The sequence below is a fragment of the Melospiza georgiana genome, chromosome 12, assembly GCF_028018845.1.
Source record: "Melospiza georgiana isolate bMelGeo1 chromosome 12, bMelGeo1.pri, whole genome shotgun sequence".
NCBI classification, from domain to species: Eukaryota; Metazoa; Chordata; class Aves; order Passeriformes; family Passerellidae; genus Melospiza; species Melospiza georgiana.
In genome coordinates, this window is record NC_080441.1 from 8,840,444 (window position 1) to 8,865,338 (window position 24,895).

The window sequence follows — 24,895 nt, forward strand, 5'->3', positions numbered from 1 at the left end:
TTCACAAAGGAGCAGTAACTCCAGGACAACAGGAGAGCCATCAGCACTCTCATGATGTTGTAAACTTAGATTTAGAAAAGTTCTTTAGTCTGACCAGCTGTGCTGATCAGTCTTAAGTCACACAAAATGACCCCAAAACAAAATCTATGCAGTTTATCATGTACAGAGTCAATATTGACCAAAGACCTGGTTTTATTTCTTCCTGAATGAACGAGGGCCATCCATCCCTCTTCCCAGAAATGATATCATCATCACTGGCAACAGCATTTGATAGTAAACCAAATAGGGGGATGGAATAAAAAAGGGGTTCCTTCAAGGATTACAAAAACATATATACATACCAAACATAAAAGACAGGAACAATATTAAGATCAACAGGAAACACAGGGAAAGAGAGATTATAGAATCCATTGCAGTGTTTTGGGTGAAGAATCACAATCCACATTAACAGAATGAGAAGAGAGTTCCCTATATATAGAAAGGTCTGTGTTTTACACAGGGTCAGTAACTTGTGGTGGGATGACAACTGTACAGAACTCCAGGAATCATAGCTGAGTAAATTATTTTACATTACACTCAAAAGTTTCAGAGCAATACAAAAGTTTCAGTTCTTTGTAAGGAAATATTTGCTTTCTAAAGCAGAGAGAAAGAAGTTATAAAATAGGCATTAATTACCAAGCACTCCTTGTTTCCTTATCAAGTAAAACTCCTATTCTTTCTGGTGTTAGTCCAGAATAAATAGTATCTATGGATTCTGAGCCTTCCTGGGCAAGTAAGTTTTCACCTTTATAAAAAAAAAAAATCACAGTCTAGCTCCTAGTTAATACTGTTTTCAAATTGCAAAAATTACATGTTAAATTCAGGCCCAAAATGGAAGATTAAAGTCTTGCTTGAGCTGATCTGAAACCAATTTTCTTTGGTTTGCAGTTAATCCTATCATAGATAATATTTTCCTTTAAAAATTCTGACCAACTTTCCAGCTAAAAACAGTCAATCAGCTTTCAAAGTTTGCACTGACTGTAAACAAAAACTACATAAACGTGCAATTCTGCAAGAACTGGAAGCACCAGTAAGTGCCACTGTCTCTTATGCCACCAACATCATTTCACAAAGCTTATTTTTCAAATGTCTGCATCCTTCAAAGTCAATAGCAAAACTTTTGTGAGTTTGAGTGACTGCAAGGCCAGGCCCTGAGAGGATAATCTGTTCCAGCTGCACATTCTCAGACTGATGTTGAGTTAATGGTAAAGGCTGATGAGACAACAAGGAAAGCAGATGCCCCTTTTATGACTAACATCACATACAATTGACTAAATATACATCCTTATGAACATGGAGGGGGGCATTTCTTGAAAAGAAGATGCCACTTTCTAAGGAGCAAATTCTCCCCCTACCACACTCTTTAAGAAGTGGCTGAGGAATCTCACCAAAAAATCACTATTTGCCATAATTAAAGAAAGGAAGGAATTCTTTTTAGTAGAATGTTTAATTTGCCCAGATTTCTAAAGGTACAACTAAAAGCAGACACATGCTACAGTGTGGTGGTTTTCCAGTGCATGACAGAGAATGGAGCGTGCAGCTCTGGGCCATTCCAGGGGGTATCTGTGAGCAAGCACAGGACCAACAGCACTGAGACTTCAAATCACACAAAAGCCAGAACCACTCCAGCTCAGATGTGTTTAGACCTCACAGCTATCACAAAAGAGATCATTAAGAACCTGAAGCAGAGTCAGGCTGCCCAGCATAGAGCCCCAGAGAAGGAGCTGTGATGACATCAGTGTCCATGACTCACAGTGCGTCAGTGCCCAGCACTGGGAATATTTTAAAGCATACCTTAATTTCTTAGCTCAAAGCCAAACCCTACAAAATACTGTACAGTGTTTTTAAAAGAACAAGTTTCTTTAAAAGAAACTTTAAATACATATTGTGCTAGAGAAATGTTCCAAAAGCCTGAAGCGTGTCTTTTCAGAACATCACCATCAGATGTGGAAGCATATAAAAATGAATCAAATTTTCCTAGTGTCTGGTAGTAGGAAATGCTCAGCTTCCTAATACATCAGATTAAGCCCACAGTGGCATTTCTTCATTATGTCGTTATATACAACAGTCTGATCAAAAGTTTTAAGGCTCTTATTTCTCAAAAGAAAAAAAAAATGGTCACAGTAGAGAAGGGATTAAGTGGAGTTAACACAGCTATTGGCAATGCAAAGGATGGTCCTGTCATTTGCTATTGTACAATCTGGGGCATTTCACTCCATGCTTTGGCTTTCTTCTTGGCCAGGGACAGCCAGGGAGGTTCAGCAGGACTGCAGGGTGTCATTGGCAGGGTAGGGGAGTGCCTGGCTTCCTTTCCAACAGCAGGAACCACAGAAGCTTCCTGAGACATTGGTCCAAATTTACCTGCCCATGAGAAGACACACATCACTCATCAGAAATCTTGAGAGTTAAAAAATCAATTTCTGCCAAAAATATTTGCTTCTCTCAAAACTGTTTTACAGCCCAAAATGCTTGTGACTCACCAAGAAGGCAAAGGAGTTATTAATTGGCTGTTGCTGGCACTCTCTGGTCCAGCTACAGCAATGGTGAGGACCAGCTCTTGCAACAGGAAAATTGATACTAAACAGTGAGCAGTGTGCCCATAAAAAAATCATCTCCTCAGTCCAAACAGCAACTGTCTAAACCCAGATAAATGAAGGATATTTTTCAAAATTGTTCAAGCATGTGAAGACTATAACCCCAGTTATTTGTCTAACTCAGATTCTTGGTTAATTAATCTCCTAATTTTTCAAACCCTTGATTTCAAATAAAGTGCACAGCAAGGAGTTCCACAGGCTAATTATGCTCTGTGAGAGCAAGAAAATCTAGGAATAAGAGTTCTGAGTATGCAGGAAAACAGAAACAAAATAGCTGCAGGATAAGAATTACCCCAGGCTTGCTGTGGAGTTAAAAGTTTATGTTTTCCAATACTGAGAAGACTTTTTAAAGATTTCTTTTAGTGTTCACTGCCAACACAAATATTGCTCCAGCAATATTATTGAATACCAGGTAGGAATCAAACCACTGCTTTATGTACTTCCACTTGTAAGCCATGGTGGTAGGATTTGGATGGTACTAGGTGTTCCTCTTGATGCAGCCTAACAGAAGCCTGTCATCCTCACAAAGGATGAAGGAACACAGATAATGCTCCTTTGATGGCTTTGAGTTCCTATCTAGTTCTGCTCCATTCATTTTGTTTGAAATTTTTCAAAATTAATGTCAAAGCCATGCTAAGTAAAAGAAGCTTGATCTTGCTTGCACTGAAATCAATGGAAAATATCCATCAGCTCCATTAGTCACACTCCATGAGTAGAGCCAAAGTAGTTCCCATTTTCACTCAGGAGGTCGCTGGTTTTTAAAAGTTCTGGCTGGTTGATAGTTCTTGCAGGAGGTAAACTATACTTAATACTGGAGGTCCATTAAACAGGCTGCAGCTCTACATACACAAGACATTTTCAGATTTATCTAAGACGAGGTAGGAATTCAACTGTTACTGGAATTTTGATTTTGAAAATAATTTCCCCATTTTGGGAGAGAACCTTCGTTGTAATAAACACAACAATCCAAATAAATAACTCCTCTAGATATTAACTCTACATCATTTCCACCACCAGCACTTTCAAACTCCTGGTTGGGCTAATGGGAACCAAATCAGAGAATTTCTAATTCTGCTGTAAGCACAACAAAGACTGCAAGTTCTAGTAAACAAGTAGCAGAGAAATTTGTGAAGTTCTGAATTTTCACCAAAGGCTGCTGGGCTTCCAAGGTTAGGATGATGCAATGTACAGAAATCCAGTCAGCCTTTCAAAGGAAGACCTCATCTGAGCAGAAATCAGCCTGTTTATGTTCCCTCACTTTGCACCTAAAGCCATAAGACAAGCAGAACCCTTTTTAGAAGGTGTGGTATTTTAATCACACATACACACTCACAAAATTAGCTGCAACCAACATCAGAGCTTCTGTGTTGGTGCAAACACCCTGAGCCAGTCACCTGCTGCGGTAAGGGAGAAAGCTGATTTTGTAGAGCCTGCAGGTTCAGAAATGGCTAACAGCTCTAGCAATAACTACTACAGGTAGTAGCACAGAGGTACTGCCAAATATCTCCAGTACAACAACTCTGGGTGCTGCTGGATCACACAGGGAAGGAAAGGGGGCAGCGCATGGGCTCCTTCCACACAGCATCTCTCACTGTGTCAGCTGCAGGAATCTGCAATGGGAAAGCCACAGGTCTGGCACAGGGGTGCATTTATTCCCTACTCAGGCAGTATCTGCAATCAATAGCTCTCAGCTAGCACAATGTGCTTTTAGAGCTGAAGGACTGGCTTCTCTGTGTCTAGCTGGAGCGTGCTGCTGAGGCTTGGCACCACCCTGGTGAGCAGGGAGGGAGAAGCTGCAGCCCAGCAGAGCCTTGGAAGAGGCAATGTGAGTCACCAAGTGAGTCACACTCTCCCCCTGCATCTTTAATGCAGAGAAACAGAGCTAAGTGCTCGAGAGAGGGGCCCTCCAGCCTCTGTGCTCACCTGAGGGTGAAGCTCACTCTACATAAATTATCCTCGATACATGTTTATCAAATTATTCTTGATACATGTTTATCTATCCTGCACATCCTGCCTTGGAAACTGCACACTCTCCATATGCAAGCCACGCTCTTCTGCACCTCACAGCTCTTATTGTTAGAAACAATACATCTAAGCTAAACATCCCCTGGTGCATTTTAAGTTCATGTTGTCCATAAAAACCAGTCTTGTCCTCTGCAGAAAATTTAGTTGTCTTTTCTAGACTAAACAACTCCACTCCTATTGGCATTTCCTGGCTGACTGGAGATCTAGAAGACCTGACCTTTTTTGCGGCTCTCTTCTGGACACTCTCCAACTTCAACTTCTATTCTTTAGTACTGATCTTGGCCAGTAATAAATCACCAGACTGTTTATGTGCCATTTCATGAACTGGCAGTTGAGATAAGAGTTCCTCACTTGCTCTCTCTGCTGAGCAAACAAGCCATTATGTTGACTTACACAAAAACCATGGTCTGAATAGGCCTTACATAAAGTGTGCTGATTATAAGAATGGTGTCTCTCTTCCCCCATCCCTGCCACCCACACCACTCACTGGTGCAAACTGTAGCCCTACATAAAGAAAGAGAATACCTGCTGCTGCAGACACACCAGGCTTTCTTTGTGTTTTCTGGTCCTGAGAGCTGGGAGGCATCCTCTTCTTCAGAGTGTTCTCACCAGCACAGAGCCCTGGCTGCAGAGTGAGGAGAGAAGAAAAGAAAAGAATGCAGCTGACTGTCAGCCATGGGCACTCCTAAAGCTCACCCTGGCAGCTCTCAAACCTGCCTGTGGAAATGCAGCAAAGGCCAGGCAAGGATAGCTGGGAACACCCTGGAGGAGGGAGGGAGAAGGCAGTAAGGAAGTAAATGCAACTCAGAGCAGCTACATAAACATGCTCTGGGCAATCAGAAAGCTCTGAAATGTTCAGGTTTGAGCAGTGGAAAGGAACATATAGGAAAATAACATATAGGAAAATCCAGCTGTGAAATGAATCCCTATGACAGTGCTGTCCCAGGCATTTCCTCCCTTGCATCACTTTTCTGTCTCAGGGTTTTAGAGGCCAGGCCTGCAAAGCTTTCTTTGGATAATGCTCACAACACACCTCCCATGGAGACAATACTGAACAGTTTGCAGAAGTACCCAGGTGGCCTGGGGCAGGATTCTCACCCATGCAGCATTACTTGGTACCCTACCTCCCCTTGATCCACTTTGGCCAAAGCTTTGTCTTTATGTTCTTTGGCAAGAGGGTGGTCCTGGAAACCCTTTCGTTTCAGCTTTGCCATGGAGACCCAAGCTGGTTCAGAGGAAGCAGTTTCCAAATATGGAGAGACTTTTTCTACAAAAGAAGCATTTTTGAAGTAAAGAAGGGATTTAGGTCAAGTCAGTCTAAAGTTAGTGCTTCACATTTTAAATCCTTCAGCATCTGTAACACCCTTTGCACATGATGGAGATAAAATTACCTTCCCTGATGATTTTGTTCTTGGCAATAACAGTTATTTCTGTTTATTCTCCAGTGTTGGATTCAATTGTGCTTCTGTCTAAGTCTATGGCAGATGTCCCACTGAGATCACTGTGAACTGGAGTTTGCCTTTGAAACTACATCCTTCCATTGCAGATTAAAAGAGTACTACAGTAATGATTTTTTCATGTTTTCATGTAGGCAGTAAAATACAGGATTCCATGTCACTTTTTAAATATTTTAAATTAAATTATTGTTTAAAAAATAATCTCACCTAATGCAACTCCTAGTTAATGTTTGAGCAGCTGCAGTCTGAATTTTTAACTAAAACTGCAGCAAGTTTTAAAAATCTGTGATGAAACTCCAACTATATGTACAAATACCTCATACCAGAAATGTTTCAGAGGCATTTAAGCCATTATTCTGTTGTTCTTCTTGCTGGAACACACCCTTCATTAAGATAAGCCAAGAATTCTCTTGACTGGCCAAATCATCAAGCCAATTAAATTATAGTGGTGATGAACTCAAGGCTGAATTTGGTTCTTAGCCAAGAAGATTTTTAAATTTTTTTTTGTGCTGCTCTGCCAAGGCTCTTTATATGACCAATGTTTTCCACAATGTTTGGATACAAAGACAGCATAAATACCTGAAGGTTTATAACCATTTTGCTTCTTTGCCACTTCTTCTGATCTTGCCTTGGCAGGATTTTTGTCTTCTAGGAGATCTGGTTTTTTAACAACTGATTTTGTATGGACAGGAAGGCTTGGAGGAGGCTTCCCAGTGCCCATCAGTTTCTGATCCTCCTTGACTGAAGCAGAAGCAGCAGCTGGAGCAGCTGGAGGGAGCAGCTTCAGGGGCTTGACACAGCTTTCATTCTGGTATTTCAGTAAAGATGATGTTCTTCTTAGTCTGACCCCAAATGGGCTCTCAAAGTTCTGTGCTTCATGGTCAGCCCACTCCATGAAAGAATTCAAGTGCAGATCTCTGTCCTTACAATCCCGATCAAATCTCTCTGAGTTGGTTTTTGCTGATTCCTGCAGAGCTGCATCAAAACGTGAGGGCTCTTTTGTCATTCCTTCAAAGAACTCTGGTCTTATAGGGGATGTTGGAGAACTTCTGGAATAGGAATCTTCCTTTGAGTTTGAACCCCCTGAGAGAGACCTTTGCCATGCTGGTGCAATGGTGAATCTGACTGGTCTAGCAGAAGCAGTCTTCAGTGGAGTTTTTACATTTTCATCTGATGATTGGCTGCGTTCTGCTGCTTTTCTGTGAGAAGCTGCAGTGCTTACCTGGCGCTCCTTACTCTCAGCATCAGAAGATATATTACTCTTCAAGCCAGCCAAACTTGAAGAGGCAAGACACCCAATGGAAAGTTTTCCAGAAATGCAAGATGTGTTGCCCTGTTGACTGCCTTGGTTACCCTTTGAAGCAGGAACGATTTCTGCTTTAGAACATACTTCCAATTTACTGCAAGGTACCACACAAACTGCTTCTGAGACAGATGCAGCAGGGTCTATTTTTTTTTCTACACTGTCCTTGGATAACTGAAATTCCATAATTTCACAAGTTTCTTTGTCATTTTTTGCTACTGAACTCTTTTCAGACCTCAAATCAGCCCCTGTCTTGATGTCAGAACAAGACTCTGTGTCAGCTACTGCAGCTTGTGGAGCATCTGAGGCAGCATGGCTGGAATGATTCCCAGCAGTACCAAAGCAGAGTTCTTCTTTGCCACTGAACAGGGGATCCCCCTTTTCCTGGGCATTAATGTTTGAATCCACAGAATTTACTGAGGAACTTGGTGCAACACCTGGCAATATACCCATGCCAGATGTTTCCACACCAAAGCTGAACGAGTCAGCTGTGGGTATGTCTGGGGACACAGCAGCTTCTCCTTCAAGCTGCTGCAGCTCTGGAAGTGCAGGTGCTTCAGCACTGGTACTTTGAGGATGTGTTTTTGATTCATGAGGAGACCCATCAGACCCATCTGCAGAGCACATCACTCCTGCACCGTGGTGTCCTTGCAGGTTCACAGGAGAAGGCTCAGGCCTCAGGAGGAGTGTGGCTCCTCTGTAGGGATGGCGCACACCAGGAAGGCTCCCATGCTCCTGCAGCAAAGCACAGGGGTCTTCTGCCACAGGTGTGGGATCACAGCAGTCAGGGGCAGCATCAGTGGGGGATTTCACACCTGGTGTCTCCTTAAAACCACCTCCCTTTGCACAGGGTCCCACCTGGGCTGGTAATCCTGCATTAAACAGAGGAAAAGGTGACAATCCAGACACCATCTGTATGCATTGCAGATAGTGCAGTACTTTAACAGGAATGCCCCATGTCTGGGCACTGCTGACTGATAAACAAGCTGGTTCAGAGCCTGTTCAGAAATGGGCTCTCCAAGTGAGGGATTAATAAAGTTTCAGTTTGAACACACCTAATCCAGGGAGTGACTGAAAGTTGCTGTCTGTTTCAGGTGTACACATTAGTTGCTGTTTAGCTGTTTCCTGTGCATACCCTTAGCTGTAAGACTACCAGCCAGATTTCTCTAGACATTTCTGCATGTGTATACCTAGAAAAGCCGCCTACAATGACTGGGAGAATTCTCTCTGGGTGAGTGGCAAAGGAAGATCCAGTAAACAGAAGCCAATCAAAGTCACCTGACACACACAACATATAATGCTTAACCACATATAATGTGGTTAAGGTTTTTCTGAGTGTCAGGGAACTCAGTTTCACACATTGAGGTCCAGCCAGCTGTGTAGGGCATGTGCTTTTGGACATGATGCTTTCAGCTCTTTTTTTAATGCTGCCCTCAAAGTTCACCACTTCAGCATCACTTTGTTGAGTGTACTTGACTTTTTCCATCACAACAATTCAGCAGCCAGGACTGGTTTTATGTAATAGAACCAAAAGATGCCTAGTTTGGAAGGACTAACAATTCAAACAGGTCCTGTCAGTGCTATACAGAAGAGTTCAAGCACCCAAAGCAGCAATACCTGTGTCTTCATTACCTTCCCCATCACTTTTATGTTTGCCACTCTCAAGTAATTCTGTTGAATTTCCCTTCCTTCCTGGAGTTGCAGGAAGACAAGTTTCATTTTCCAGCTGTTTCACCTAAAGAAGTGAAGATGCTGTAATTAAAGAATCGTGCACAAAAATGGCAGTTTATACACATGCATTTCTATGAATACTCAAATCACAGAAACAAAGCCTCCCTCCTGTAATTTACCAACACTGTGGGTAATGAACTATTCTACTTCAGAACTAGATTTGTAAAACTAGACTTGGGCCCCTATAAAACTGACATTCAGCTTTTCAAACACCAGAAGTCTTTTTACAAATGAAACTTAGCCCACAATTTTTGGCTAAATAATGAAAACCAAAAATTGTGGGTTTTTTTCAGTTTTCATAATATTTAAATTTTCAGAGTCTTTTTTGGTTGGTTGGTGCAAAAGAGGTGTTTTCACTTCTTCCAATGGAAAAGTAAAGGAACGTGGATAGGAAAGAAAAAGAAATTTAAATATTTAAAATAATAATTAAAAACTCACACTTATTTCCTTCTGCCCAGTGACTCTTTGGCAGCAAACACCCACCTGGAGGGGCAGCAGGTGCTTGCTGGTGAAGCCCCTGTGCCTGCGCGGGTTGATGGCAATCCTGTGCCGGGCTGCCGAGGTGTCCAGGCAGCCCAGGGGACTGGCAGGGGTGGTGAAATCCACAGGGAGGGAGCTGCTGCCTCCTGACACTGGCGTGCCCTGGGTGCCAGAGGATGAAGGACTGATGGGCCTGGAGGAAGCCCCAGAAGGGATCTGTAACACAGAAATACAGTGCTGTTGCCACATTTCCCTTCACAGAGGAAAGCAAGGCGCAATTCTTCCCAAGGATTTCTGAGATTCACATTCTCAGAACCTCAAAGAAAGAAAAGACAATTCTTATTTCATTTGCTGTGCCTGTGTTTGTGCCAAAGTAGAATGCAACCTGGAGATTGTTCACCCACAGTGATGGTGTTTGGTATCAGGTATCAGGGCCAGGTGTGTGTGTGTGTGTGTGTGTTGGGAATGTCACTGACAGCCACGAGATTCTGTGCAGTGTGTGCAGGGCTGAGTCCTTGGCAGAATCAGTTTTAGATGTATAGAATAATATAGTATAATAAAGTAATTAATTAGCCTTCTGATATCTTTGGAGTCCTCCTCATCATTCTCTCCCCTTTGTCGGAGTCGCCTTTGATTTGCAATACAATGCTCTGTATATTTTGCTTTACTTCCCCACATCTCTGGAACATTTCCTTTGTTAGCTCATTCCATTTCAGAAGCTTGAAATGGCCATAGTTTCGGGCATAAACCCTCGTTTTAAAATGCATGCCTAAAGTCATCTGTGCAGAGAGATTGCTGGGTTCTGTGAGTTCAGCTGAACACACAGCACATAACGCAGAAGGAAAATCGCTGTCTCTGCCACAGGGAGAGCCCCAGCCCGTCCCCAACCCAGGTCCCATCTGCAAAAACCTTTGCAGTTTGTGCACACACCAGCAGGAGACACTGCTGCCGTTTGTACAGCTGCCTCTTCATCCCAGTAACGCGACCCGCCGCACAAATCCATTATTTAAAAGCCACAGAAATAGCACGGATGCCTGCTCCTCATTATCTCTAAGAAAGCTGCCACAGCCACTTTTGTCTTTCAATATCAACTTTCAGGAAAATCAAATGCTTTTCAGAATATCAGAACCATCCTCCAGACAGTGCTGTGGATCTCATCCTCACAGCAAGGCAGCTCTGGGGAGCTGAACAGCAGTAAGCTTAGATTGTGCAATCAAAATAAAGGGTTTACAGAAATGTTTGTACTAAAGCCCCCCAAACGTGAAGTTTCAGTGGTTTTGCTGCTGTTTTGAAAGACCAAACTTTCTGAAACACTTGTAAAATGCCAAAGAATTTTTGGCAAAGATTCATTCACAAAGCTGAGTGACACTCAGCCATTGCACTGTGCCTGGCATTTGCAGTCTAGATTTGTTTAAGCTTAGGATGTAACACAGCATGTCAAACACATGTGCTGATGGAGTTTTAAAGATCATGAAAACATCTTCACATCTCATCGACAAAAACTGTCAAGGTACATCAAAAAATATATGACCTCTGCAAATTTTTCCAATCTGGTCAAGGACTGTGTTGTTCTGAGAGCAGAACCTGCTGCTTCTCATGGTCATTTATCATCCAAAGAAAATTTCAAATTAAAACCCACCCTTTCCTGTGGAATACCTGCCATCAGGAAAGGCTGGTCCTGCAATCATTTCCCATGATAAGAGAGATGGAGGGCATTGCTCACAGCCACTGCTGATGGGAAGATGTGATTATTTGATATGGGGGCCCTGGGATGCGGGAGCAGAATTGAAGAGCTTTGCCTGGTCCAATGTTTTGTGTAACTTTATAGATTTGTACTGTCACAGAGCCGCCTCTGTGCTGTTCACACAACCCACTTACCAATAGATTTCTGCCTGTCTTTATTTCTTATTGAAAACCCCGAGAGGTACATTTTAAATATCATTTCCCTCGCTCTGGACTCTTAAAGAAATGTTTCCTAGGGTACACTGTACCCAGAATAAATTTTAAAAATAAAATTACTGTACTGGCTCCATACAGACTCCACATATGTCATCTTGGGAAGTTTATGATCAGGAAAAGGAGCTATTTACCTGTTCATCTTCACTGTCTGTCCCTCCTAAACTCAAAGAGCTATGACGCTGAACAGGGTTGGAGGACTGTGGGATAAAAGGAGGAAGAGGGTAAGTCAGGGGAAGTGTCACACTGAATTATCTTGAGCTGGATATCCAGTGCTAATTATGAGAAAACACAAGAGGAAAAATAAAGGAAGGGTCACTGGGTCCCTGCCTTACACAGTGGGTTTAATTTCTTCATTGGCATCAAACATAAAGCAGGGGAGATTTCCCGCATTGAGATACACCAGGAAGGCTGACCACAGGAGGCAGTACCTTTTATAAAGCTGTTGTTTTAAAATCATCAGATTTACAAATTCTCACAAGTTCACTGAAATTTGAAATCACACATTTGCTAATGATAGAGGTCAGAGTTCTGGTCTACATAAAAGCATGGAAAATTGTGCACAGAAAAGGTATTTGTGGATCAATTTCTAGGTACAGCTCAGAGTGAAAAGCCCACAATCCATGTGGTTATTTCTTCTGGTTCTAACTGATCTGTACCATCATGTACAAACAAACAAAATGGTTTTCCCCTTCTCTAGGCAGATTCTCTCTTTTCTGTATGGATGGTCAATTGTACCTTGTTTGGCGAATCTGTCAGGACTCCATGAAGGGTTGAAATTTCAGGAGGGCTCCTAGGTAAACCATCATCTTCAGAAACAGCACCTGCATCTTCCAGTTTTTTCCCAGTTATAACAAGAGGAGGTGATCCAAGTTTGACATTCTGCTGAAGCTGAAGCTGTGGTTGAAATACAGAATATAAACTTCAAATGGTGTAATTTAAAGACGTTCTGGACATTGTAAGCCAGATGCATAACTAAAAGATATGCAGAATCTTTTAGTTAACAGAAAAACTTGAAGAAACAGACCATTTATAGAAAAGAGTCATTAATAAAATTTTATCCAGCTACATTCATCAAGGACCCATCATTAAAACTGGTGTTGGCATAAAATTAAAAGTAAAATCAGTTTTATTTAGTAATTTAGCAAAAGGAGACAGGAATTTGACCATTCCAGAAAATGTACTACAGATTAACTCCATTTAAATTAAAAAATTTCAAATTCCAGATTTAATTATTTAGTCACATTAATTTAGGTATTTATGTGACTAAATATAACAAAATATTGCCAGTCAACATTCCCAATCCCAGGTTTATGTAGTCACCTTTCCCTCACAAAGCCCTTCCAAATCCGAGAGCTTGTTACAACCTTCTCCCACACAAGTAGCTGAGTCACAATTTTTATACAATACCAAATTAATTTCATTTCTGGTCCACCCTAATGAATTACTTGTTAATTTCCCCCACCACCACATCCTGGTCTACAGCAGGAATGGTAACAGCAGCCAGGAACAACTTTGTTTGTAAAGGAGAATGGGATTCTTTTCCAGGATTCACAAAAGAATGCTCTGGCCGGCCCTGACCCTAGAAAAATACAACAAAGTCTGCAAACTCAGGAGCAGGCAGATGTTCCCTCAAACTGAAAATGTTCAGATCTCAGGAAACACCATCACTAAAATTCTTGGCCTAAGTCTGTCAGCTGTGACAAAGCTGGAATAAAAACAAGGTCTGAACACAACTTGTCCTTCAACTGAAAACATCTCAGCAGAATATTCCCAAGATAAACATGCAGACTCATTTTTTCTGTTTCTTTGCTTATTAAACCATATTGGGTAATTGTAAGCCTAGTTTTGTGTTTTCCTGCAATCTATGCAGTCATTTATACCTCTTTAAAATAGACCTAAAAAGCTGCAACTCTTATTCAGCAAGGTTCACTTAAAATGCAATTCCTATAGATCTAGCTGCCACACGGGGTAGCACAATATCTAGAACACCAATCCCCCTTTCAAACAGTTTCCTTTTGCAATTTATGAGCAATATCTTGCAATACTGTGATATATGGGCAATACAAGGCATACAACATAAGTGTGCACTTAATGGGAAGGAAAAAACAGAAAGTCAATTTTGCTTTGGTCTCTTTTCACAACTTCCTGTCTTAGATTTATTAAATTTATTACATGCAGACAGCAAAGTGTGTGGGGGAAACTGAATTTGCATTCTGTCTTCTAGTGGTAGAAGTTAATTTACATTGCTAAGAAAGTATCTGCTTTTATTAGTGCTTGGCTTTTATTCTGACAAGAGTCAAGCTCACAGAAAAAGCCTGTCTGTCAGAGCTACCAAAATAATGCTGGCAGTGTTACATTACTGTGCAGTGTGATGGATGGGGAGAGCGCACAGTGGACTGCAAACAGCAAGAGAAGAGCTTTTTTGCCCCCTAACAATGTTCTGTAATATACAAACATGTTTTCTTGTGCTACTCTTTCAGTTATACAAAAAATAGCCTTGCCTGTTTTGCAGCCTTAGAGAGGAACAAGTCCCTCTGTGCATCTTCTATTACTTAACATGTGACTCAATTGTCTTTTGCAACATGAAGCTCACACTGAGCAAAGGAGGAATTTCAATGACCTTTGGCTCCTTTAGTAAGCATTTGTATTCAGTCTCTGGAAAATCTTAAACTTTTATCTGAGTTTTCCAAGCTGGGCAGTTAGTGAAATGCAATTAATATAATCAACAGTTCATAAGGGAGCTGTCAAGGAGGGTTCAGTGTTGCCTTGGAAGAAGGAAATGACCCAGCAGAATACAGTATCTTTTGCTAGCAGAGACCAAGAGAATACATACATAAATAAAGCTGTCAGAGCATCCTGACATATCCATCATCCCACACACTCACACAGCCACTGGCACTACCATGAATAGTGAAAACATCTGAGCCAGAACTGCCAAAAAGAGTAACACAAATAATATTTAAAGAATAACAGTGTAAGGGACACACTACCGTATAAATAAATGGCCTTAACCCAAAGGCAGTAGCTATGAAGTAAAGAACATAAATCCCATTGGAAGAGGACACACTTAATAAAGAAAGTTTCCAAGAGTTCCTGAACTGGATTCACATCGCACACTATGAGACCTGGGCAAGGCTGGAAGCACCAGGACTGCTCAAAAATTCAGCTTCCAAGAGGCAGAGTAGATCCAAAAGTAGCAAATTTGGCTTTAGACACTTCAGTCAGCAAAATCCTAAGGCACACAGCAAAAGGAATCAAGCAACAGACTTTCCTGGGAGACAGCTGACAAACAGCAGCACTGCTGACGAGAGGATGATGTTCTCACCTGTAAAGTTCTCACTCTCCCAGGTCTGTTTTCCTGAGACAAGACATCACCTGTCACATTTCCTGGTGCAGACTCCAAAATGAAGACACTGTCGTGGGACAAGGCTTTGTTCCCCATGCTACCCTTGGGCCTGGAAAGGAAGGAATGAGTGGTCATGCACTGGGCACATCCCCACCCCACCAGGGCAGAGGGAGGATAGAGAGGCCAGAGTGGGATGCATCATGCTTCACTTCAGATTTGTGCATGTGTAGGACAGTCACTGTTTGCTTCTTTTATATCGGAAGGGAGGAGGAACACCTTTGATCAAATGCAGATGTCCCTTTGCAATGCACCCAGCATCAGCACTGAGCACACAGCTCAGTTTTCTGACTTGAGAGGGAGTCCAGTGTGATTAGGTCCTGTGCTAGGAGTGAGGTGGACGCAAAGCACCCCAAGAAAGGTGCAGAAAGGACAACAGGAGTTCCCTGCCCTCCTTTGGTGGCAGTGTGGCTAACATCAGACATTCAGGATACAGCTTTTGCAGCCTGGCGTGTGTCATACCTGCCAAAGATGGTGGATTGGTTTTTTTCCTTCTTGTAAATGTGGGCAGAAAATTTAACTTTGATATATTAACAAACTTGACTCGAATCCTCTCATGTCCAGCAATAAAACCAGCTGCATTCACTCATATCCTAAATATTATTTAAGTGTATTAAAAAATGTAGATGGGACAATGTCCATGGCTACAGTTACAGACCCATCAATGGCCAGGTTGAAGTGCAGGGTAAGACATTCCTGCTCTGTTTCTGTGCTCATTGGCTGTTCAGCCCAGTGAAGCAACGATGAGTTCCCACAGCAGCTGTTAACTGAGTTGTAATTAACTGAGATTGATTGGGCTTGGGCTATTAAGTTATGCAGAGCAAATTTTTTTTGCACTTGAGTGGCACAACAAGAAAAGCTCCAAATAATTTATTAACCAAGTTCCACCAGCATAGGCAGGTACTGTTTGTACATTACTTTGTCCAAAAGACAACAAGGATAGCCTCTACCAGGATTTCCTCCCAGTCTTGAACTGGAAAGCATCATAGAATATTTTCTCATTGTTGGCCATGAGACTATTAACAAACACAAATTACAAGGATTCCTTGGCTCAGATGCTGCACAGGCAATGCTTTGCCTCTGAAAGTTTGACTCTGGGGAACAGAGCATGATTAGGAACACAATTCTGACGTGAGAAGTTCAGTATGTCAAAGTTCTTCTGCAAGGAAATCAAATAGGTTCTTTGCCTAACCATAGATTCTCTCTTTATTTAGAAGCTAAAAAAGACTGTGAACATTCATTAAGCAAATGCACTATATAAAAAAACCCAAAAAAATGACACTTTTTCCTCCTGCATCCCCCTTCTTCACATCTCCAGAGACACCTCCCCTAGCTGCTGGACTAACCCTTCTGCTGCCCCAAAGGTGTAGTCAGTCAGTCTGCAGTTATACACAGCCTCACAGCAGGACAAAATAAATTTGCTGCAAATTTCTGTTGTGTTGAAGGCAATCAGAGCTGTTTCTCTCACAGCACAGGTCAGAGTTTGTGCTTCCTCCCATTACACACCATGGTTAATGTCTGTGTAAGTCTGCAGGACAGCAGCTCTGCATACAAGCAAGGCACTTGCCTTATTTCATCATTAATGAAGCCATCCCATTCTTTTGTGTCTGATTTTATAGTCCTTTTCAGCATGAGACGTACTCCATATGGGCAAGGCATAATTTTACTGCATTAAGAAAAACAGTCATGCAGCTTTTATTTACTGCAATGTATGTTCACTATTAGCTGGCATATTTTATTTATTGCAAAGAATGCATGTGCATTAGGATGTATTTGCCTTTCCTTCTGGGGAATTCTTTACCCATAAGGGCTGAGGTCTCCTTGTTCTTGAGACTGCCAGTAAAGGATCTCTGTCTTTTCCTCTCTCTCTGCATATGTATCAGATGTGGTGGCAAGAGAATTACTGTATTTTCTTCTGGCAGTCACCAGCATTAAAAAAAAAAAAAAAAAAAACCAAAACCATAGGATTAAATATAGAATTAACTGCAGCTTTAGTACACTCTTATGTGCAAATCCACATTCCTCTGTAATTCCAGGCTGTACATGTATATGTATAGGTATATTTCTGCTGAAGCTAAAGATGCACTAACTAAAGGCCAGATGTTTGAGCCATTGCCTGTCCACACTGATTTCCCTCTACAAATGTTCAATTCATTCCTGTGTATCAACATTCAAGCTTCCCACCAAGCCAGAGGAAATGATGGGACTCTAGGCTTGCAAACCTCCTTACATGCTGCAGGGGTGGCTGACACAAAACCAGGGCCCTTCAGTTGTTATTTGTGCCTGAAGGGGTAGGTAAGAAAGTTAAAGAGGCAACCACACACTGATAATAGACCAGAAATATTTTTCTCTCTACTGCAGCCATGACAGAGAGCATCACTGATGCTGAAAATCACCCACACAGCTCCACACATCTCCTCTGTACTGGCAGTACTCATTCACCATCCCCTTCTTGTGAAGGTGCTGCTGGTCAGACCCTCCCGGACAGATTTCAAACACCAAAAACAATCAGAGCAATCTGGGCTATCTGCACTCTTGGGCTGAGAGGTTGGATCACCCTGCCCCTGCCCTCCCCCTCCTTTCCAGGCTGACTCCTCAGCTCTAGCAAAGAAAGAGGAAATTCCTGGGATTCCTTCATCAGCATTAGGGCTTGTTTTGCACAAATTTGCACAGAGGCTGCTCCTAAGGGGCCAACTCATGCTTTCATCCGACTGCTGTGAGAGGTCCTCTTTTATTTATTTTCCTTCCCTGGCAGCTTACCCAGCCTCCCCCGGTGAATGAAGTGCAGCAGTGTTGAGCACAGCGATGCTGACATCGCTGCTGGACTGGCAAGGTTTTAAATTACTCTCTCCCCTGGGAGCTGGAGGTTCTTTCCTTTTCTTCTTGGCAAAGAAGTTCTTGAACGTCTGAAATTTAGATTTTTTCTTTCCTGCAACATGAAAAAAAAAGATAATTTAGGAAAGTTGGCGGTATTGCTTAACTTGGGTAATGTTATCGCTTAAACCCTGGAGGAAGCCTCAAAGCCAGAGCAGCCCATTCAGTGTCAGCTCCTCTGTAAATAATTCAGTGCTGGAGTCCAGTGAAAGGTGAAGCTTCAATTCTTACATTTGGTTCCTCTAGAGCAACAGTGGCATTAAGCTGACAATAGTGGTGCCTACCAGGGTTCCAGTCTATGCAAAAATATACTTTATATAGAGAATGTATCTATCTACAACTGAACAGTGATCATGCCTGGTGTATTTTCAATAAAAATTGCTGTCAATGTCTTTAAGTATTAATGTTCTTTACTTAGTTTGGTTTAGTTCTGCTTACTCTTTATTCAGTGCTCTAAGGAGACAGCACCTAAAGGACATTCAACATTGGCAAAAAGATTGAAACTGGAAAAAGAATTTATAAACTCCAAAACCAAAATATCTGTTTCCACATTAAATAAACACATTAAACACCTGTCCCAAAATAAAATCAGCAACTCCTCCAGGGACAAAGAAGCAAACTTAAATTAAGACATTGTCTTGCAGGACATGAGAGCCCCAAACAGAGCAGCCCTAAAAACACAATTGGAAAAGTGTTAATTCGGTTTCAGATTTTCCATAGTCCAAATGAAAATACAAAAAGAATTTTAAAACCCCACCGTGAAACATCACTGATCTTTCATTATTAATAGGATCGAAGATAATTCAACATTTTCTTTCAGCACACAAGTCCTGCATTTTGTCCCTGACCCTTGCACTGAGGGGTCACTTTGAGTGGTTTGGGCCAAGCTATTGTACTGAGACCCCTGTGATTGACTTAAATACATACTCAGAGCAATAACATCATTGCTTATCTGAGCCAGCTTCATTGTTCAAATAATACTTCACAGCAGTTGGCATAACACATGCCCACAGCTGGAGGATTCCTTCATAAGCAGGGCATTATTTCAAGACAATTATTTTCTCTCCCAGCAATGATTTAGTTGGTGATGCTCTGTCTCAACGTGTGCCCTGTACGTGCAGGGATCTGTGCCAATGGGCCTTATCTGGGCTGAAAGTGCCACCACACAGCTGCAGCAGACAGTGGCCACTTTGAGAGACAAACAATGATACTGAGATCCACTCCCCCTGTCTCCTGCCTGCTCCTCAGCCCAGTGCCAGCACCACGTGTCAGGACACACGAGGACATTGCCACAGTGTCCCCATGCCTGGTGACACTGCCGCCCCTGGGCAGAGCCCCCAGAGACCTGCAGCTGCTGCCCAAGTGACCTGGGCTGCTCCTGAGGCCAAAGCAGCTTTCAAACATGGAAAGGGAGCTCTCACTGCAGTCCCTCAATAACAATGGGATGTGGCTGCTCTTGGGGAGGGTCTATCAGTGGAAGGCCTTGTTATCTTCCACTGCTGCTTATCAGGCAATAAATGAATGAGACAGCCACAGAAAACACACAGGTTGTATTTATTGCTGTGCCCAGAGCTGATCCCAAGGGTTTAGGGTTTGTTAAAACTCCCAGAGGGCTCAATGAGCCTCATGCTGCAGCTGGAGCAAGGACTGGCAGGAGAGGAGAGGTCAGCAAGCACACTGAGCCTCTCCAGTAAAACAAGCATTGTCAGTGTGCCTCAGAGCCTTTGGAAACACATCCTGACCATTCTTGTCTTCCCTATCCACAACTAGACAATGTGTGTGGTATTCTTCCAGGAAACTTGTTAAAGCTGATCTGGTTTATCTTAGGTAGGCAAAACAAAAGTTTAACGAGTTTAATGAAAGCAGTTCCCCAAAATTATCAATTCTGCAATGTCTGCTAACACAGTCAATGACTCCAAGAATGAAATGGCAAACTTTGAGACAGGCAAAGAGCTCTGCAGCTCAAAAGCTCTCATCTAAATGAGAAACAAGGACATGTACATTTGTCATGTACACTGGTGAACTGCCAGCTGTAGAGACAGAAAGCAAGCTGGATTCTAGTGCAGGTATTATTGATGAGCTTCATTAGATGCTGGCATTTCCAGAGAACCAGGAAAGCGTTAAAAAAAACCGAACCACATCAAAAGCCCACACCAAAAACCCACCACACAGCAGCAAGTGATCCTAAGGATGTTTGAGAGAAACAGACATGAGTCTTGTCACTAAAGCAAATATTGCCAAGGTACTGCTCCAAATACCTGTCTAATCAGAAGTGGTGCTGAATGTAGAACGGAGGCTGCAGAAAGGATTTCCAAACACTGCCAGGGAGCAATCCCCAGCTGGCATGGGACAGCTCTTGTACCATTGTGCAACAGAGAGGATCTGATGCAGACACATCAGGCACTTCTGTGCCTCCTCTAGACTCTAATTTGTTACTGGTGTGTGGGCTACATCCCCTCCAGCAATAACTCCTCTTCAACCATGCTCTGCTCAGCTGCAAACATTCAGCTGCCTCAGATGAATGAGAAGACAGCAAGTTTCCCTGCAGTTCCAGAGACTGGCACTGGCCATATTATTATGTAAAAAAAGATCAAATAACTGCTGGGCACTCAGTGCTGGGTGCAGATGGAAGCTGTGGGACTGTTCTGTGAGAGAGCACTCAGCAAAAAGGACATGGGCACAGAAATACAATGCTCTTGTTTGCTCCCTGCTGGGAACAGCTGTACTCTGGTTTGCACACCAATAAAAGGATGCCACCTTTAAACTAAAGGTGCCAACACCTCAGTGCACTGTGAAACAGTTCAACATAACAATAAATTGGTAGAATGCTCAATGATACTTGGACTAATAAAATACAAGAGGACCTTAATACTTAAATGGGAGAAAAACCATTGCATAACAAAAATCCAAGCTCAGACAACCATGCCTATTTTCCCTTCATCCACTGGTGATTTTTGATATCTTATGGTTGCTTATCTTCAGTTTTACGGCATTAAAATTAGAATACTACATTTCTAGGTTACTGCCCTAAAAAGGAAAAGCCTTCCCAAAAATTAGTTGCTTATGCTATGTTTTAGCCAACTGTAACAGAAAAGAAGTAGGAATAAGCATTTTCTTTTATCTGTAAAGTTTGTGAATTCTGTATTTTTTACTGTATGTGTATTGCCTATATCATTGTGCCTCCTGAGCACAGAGAAAACTAACTCAGGAGTTTCTGCTCTTTGAGTAGTCTTTCCTTATAATAAGATAGAAAATAAAAGGTTGCTTCTTCCAGTGCAAAAATTGAAACTGCAGAAAGCATAGGGAACATCTGATTTGGGAGGTCAGTGATCATATTAAAATTAAACCATTCATTTGGGGATCTCCTATGGTCTCTGACTTCCTAGGGTGCAGTCAGGAAGTATTTTCTATCTTTTTTTTAACCCTCAAATCCAAGGACTAGATAGTTTCAACATTAAGAACACCTGGAAAAAAAATCCCAACCCATAGACAAGATTCTCAGAAAGTGTCATGATTCTTCATACAAATACCAGATATTGGCAGACAGGCAATGAAATCATAGAATTCAGTACCACCAACATTGGGTGCTGGCAGGTTTTGGTTCCTGCCACAGAGAAGGAGCAGCATGCACTGGGAGCCCTGCACTACAGACAAGGCAAACCTCAATAAATCAGTCTAATTGACTGCACTGTGAAGGTGGGGATTTCACACTCCCAGAGCCTTTACATCATGAGCTGATTATGGAGAGGGAGAGGTGAGGCAATCCTTCACCACCTTTGGAAGCAAACAGAAGATCTAAAGTGGCTTTGTCCAGGTCCAGCCAAGTGTCTCCTGAACTCCTTGGCAACAGCACAGCAGCCTTTAACTACTTAAAATGTTCATTTAGGGTCAGAAATACTCCTGGAGGATTTAGAGGCAACACTTCAGATCATGAGCCATGTCCTGCTTTTCCCATCATCTGGGAAGAGAATTTGATCTCTTTTCTGAATCTTCTAGTAAACCTGAATACAAAATTTTCGTGCATGGGCTCCACACAAGCTTACCAGATTGCTGGGATAGCACCAGACTCTGTGACAAACTAGATTGTAAATCTAAAAACCAGAGAGTGCTGAGCATCCATCATTACACTTTCTTCACCTCTATCCATCTGCCAAGCAGAGTTCAACTAACAGTCTCTCTGCCATTTGCTTATCTCTTCTAACAATATTTTGATAGTGGTGAATATATTTCTAAAGGATAAAGCAAGATGACCTTTAAAACACAAACATTTAAGATTATTGCAAAACATTAGCCAAAGAAAAGAGAGAAAAATCAAATGGTGTGACAGCCACTTCTCCAGAGATGCTTCAGACATGATGCTATCCCTCATATTCAAACTGGCAAAGGGGATATCCTTTAAGGTAAACAAGTCTGGCATAAGTAAGATATTTTACTTTCTTGCCTGTTATTCCATCCCCTCACATTGTTTGCATCAGACCATGCCACAGATTAAAGAATAAGTAACAAATGTGGCCAGAGGCAGAGACAGAGAGAGGCTGCTGGGGGTCTGACACAGCTCCCACAGACAGAGGATTTGTAACAGGCTCAGCTCCCACCTCTGCAGGATCCATCAGTGCAGGCACAACAATCAGCCCTTCAAGCTCTGACATCCTGGTTTAAAATCCAGGTCAGAATCAAAAGGAATATCCTCCAACAGGATATGTCACTCCAGTATTGCACATTAAATCGTCTTTTCCATATTAGTGACAGCTGACAGGGATACACAGAATTTTCTTTACACTACAAGAGAAGCCCCCAGAAAAAAAACACTGTAAAACAGGTCACTACAGACCTGAGTAATTGAAGAAAACAAATCTTCCACATCAGGTGTACATTCAGAGAACAGCTGCTTACCTGTGCACTCTTCCACTGAGTCTCCAGGTGACTGTGTGACCTCTGTGGGCCTCGTGGCCATTATATAGTCACTGAAACAGAGATTAAAGCATCAGTTTAATTTTAGTCCATCTCCCCAGCAGAATGAAGAAAAAATACAGCAAAATCTTTTCTAAAACTACATGCCCAGATGGCTATCACAACCATGCCTTGCACACTTTTGTGCACTTTGGCCACAGAACTTTTCATTTTTCAGTGACACTTACTTCTCCAGCCACAACTAACAATCCAGTCTAATCATTGCCAGCACCTCTGTCTTGCTAAGAGACCAGAATCAGAGTTGCTCTCAGGAAAGATGTCATTACACTTGCACAGCAAACACTGTAATGCTTCCCAGTTTTAGAATAATGAACCTTTGCTAGGGAGTGACAGCTCCACACCACTGTTAAAAACAGAAGTTAGTGCTCAGCTGCCCAGGGTTCATGCATCACAGTGTGCTCACAGCAGGCACCAGTCTAGTCTGTCATTATTAAAACCAGTTAAGCATCAGCACTGAAACATCATTCCAGGCTATGCTACATTTGTGGAAACCAATAGATCAAATTTATTTTGGATACAGTGCAATCAGCTTTTAAGCACAAGCTCTGAAACCTTATCGCCAGCAGGGCTATTGATCAACCAAATTAGCAGATGGCATCATCTTCCTCCCTGATGAAAACAGAAGTCCAGCCTAGTTTTAACATCATTCAGTGGTAACTGGCTCCACTTTGTATTTTCCAGAGGGGTGTCTGTCACAGACAAAGGAATGAAGCAGCACACCACAGGAGGTACAAATGTCAGGCAACAATGGGAATGTGACAGTTTAGCAGGGCAGCTCACAAACACTGTCCCTTGCCATGGAAGGTACCTCAGTGGTGCTTTTATATAAGTAGAGGCTCCCATATGCTCTCAGGACTCCAAGAATCTTTATAATCAAATCCTGCTCTCTTTTCTGCATAGAGCACATATGACAATTTGCCACAATTAAGTGCTGTAACAGTACAGCCAAGTCAAGTATCTCCACAGCAAACAAGACTCTGATTCTGTACCAGTTTGGCCAATCACTAAACTCTTCCATTTCTTCTGCATCACCCACACACTCTAAAATCTGCCATGCCCAAAAGCACTGGGACCTTTCTATGAGCCCACATCCTCAGGCAGCCTTGAAAGATAAAGTGCACAAACTCAGAGGCAGAGGTGTGTGTCAGAGAAAAGAAAGGAGCAGCTCATGGAGGTAAAACAGGAGAGCTTCTGTGACAAAAGAGGCCATGGAGTAAAGCATTCCCTGCACTCACCACACAGACATGGAAAATGTAAAGCTGCTGAACCTTGGAGAGGAATTGGGGAGGTACAGAAAAGCAAAGTGCAGTCAAACAGATCCCCTGGGAGCACTGGGCACAGGAGAGCATCAGCACAATCTAGTTACAAATAATCTCACTTCAACTTGTTAAAAACCAATGAAAATATTGCAACAACCAGGACTGATTACACCTTTCCTAACTGAGCTGCACTGAGGTTGTTCTTGAAACAATTCTCAGAAAATATTGACAAGCAATAAAACATAAAATTTCCAAGTTTCCTTCAGGATGATCGTAACCATTCATCCTTTTTCCCCTTGTCTCATCAATTATCTATGAAAATGTTTGCATTTCCTGCATACTTTCTTTAAAGCAGTCATCAGTAGACTTTCTTATAGGCTCTTTCTTTATATTAAAAAAAAATTTGGTTCCAATTTTTCCTCTCAACTTTATACACCATGCACACTGAATTAGATTTTTCTGAGGTAAAGGGAAATGCATTTGAAATAAAATATTGAGAAAGCATTCAACAAATTTACAAGGACAAACTGACAAGTCTCCAGACTTGAGTCTATTTTTATAGAATGTGAGTGGACCTGGAATTTGGCTCATCTAGACCTCTAACTTCTGCTTCTCCACCTTTAGTTAAACCAAAGCAAGATAAAATTGATGCTTTCAGATCCAGATTTGTCTGCATCAGTTCAACATTTATTTAACCCAATCATTTCAGCTGCTCACTCAGAATCCTTCCAGCCCTTGAAGATATTTTGACTGCAGTGTTTATTGTAACTGCAAGCACATATTTCCAACTGGTCTATCTT

The 24,895-nt window shown here is 42.1% G+C and overlaps 1 protein-coding gene across 1 annotated transcript; it reads right to left on the bottom strand.

Moving 5' to 3' along the window:
* Window positions 1-264: 264 nt before the first annotated feature.
* KIAA1210 (KIAA1210 ortholog) lies at window positions 265-22,819 on the bottom strand. Its single transcript, XM_058032939.1, has 11 exons — window positions 22,759-22,819; window positions 17,752-17,920; window positions 14,914-15,043; window positions 12,324-12,482; window positions 11,720-11,785; window positions 9,633-9,845; window positions 9,036-9,153; window positions 6,695-8,290; window positions 5,783-5,925; window positions 5,184-5,283; window positions 265-2,400 (listed from the first exon to the last, which is right to left on the bottom strand). The coding sequence occupies exons 1-11, from the start codon at window positions 22,817-22,819 to the stop codon at window positions 2,228-2,230; spliced, it is 2,928 nt and encodes a 975-aa protein (XP_057888922.1). The 3' UTR covers window positions 265-2,227.
* Between the last annotated feature and the right edge of the window lie 2,076 nt (window positions 22,820-24,895).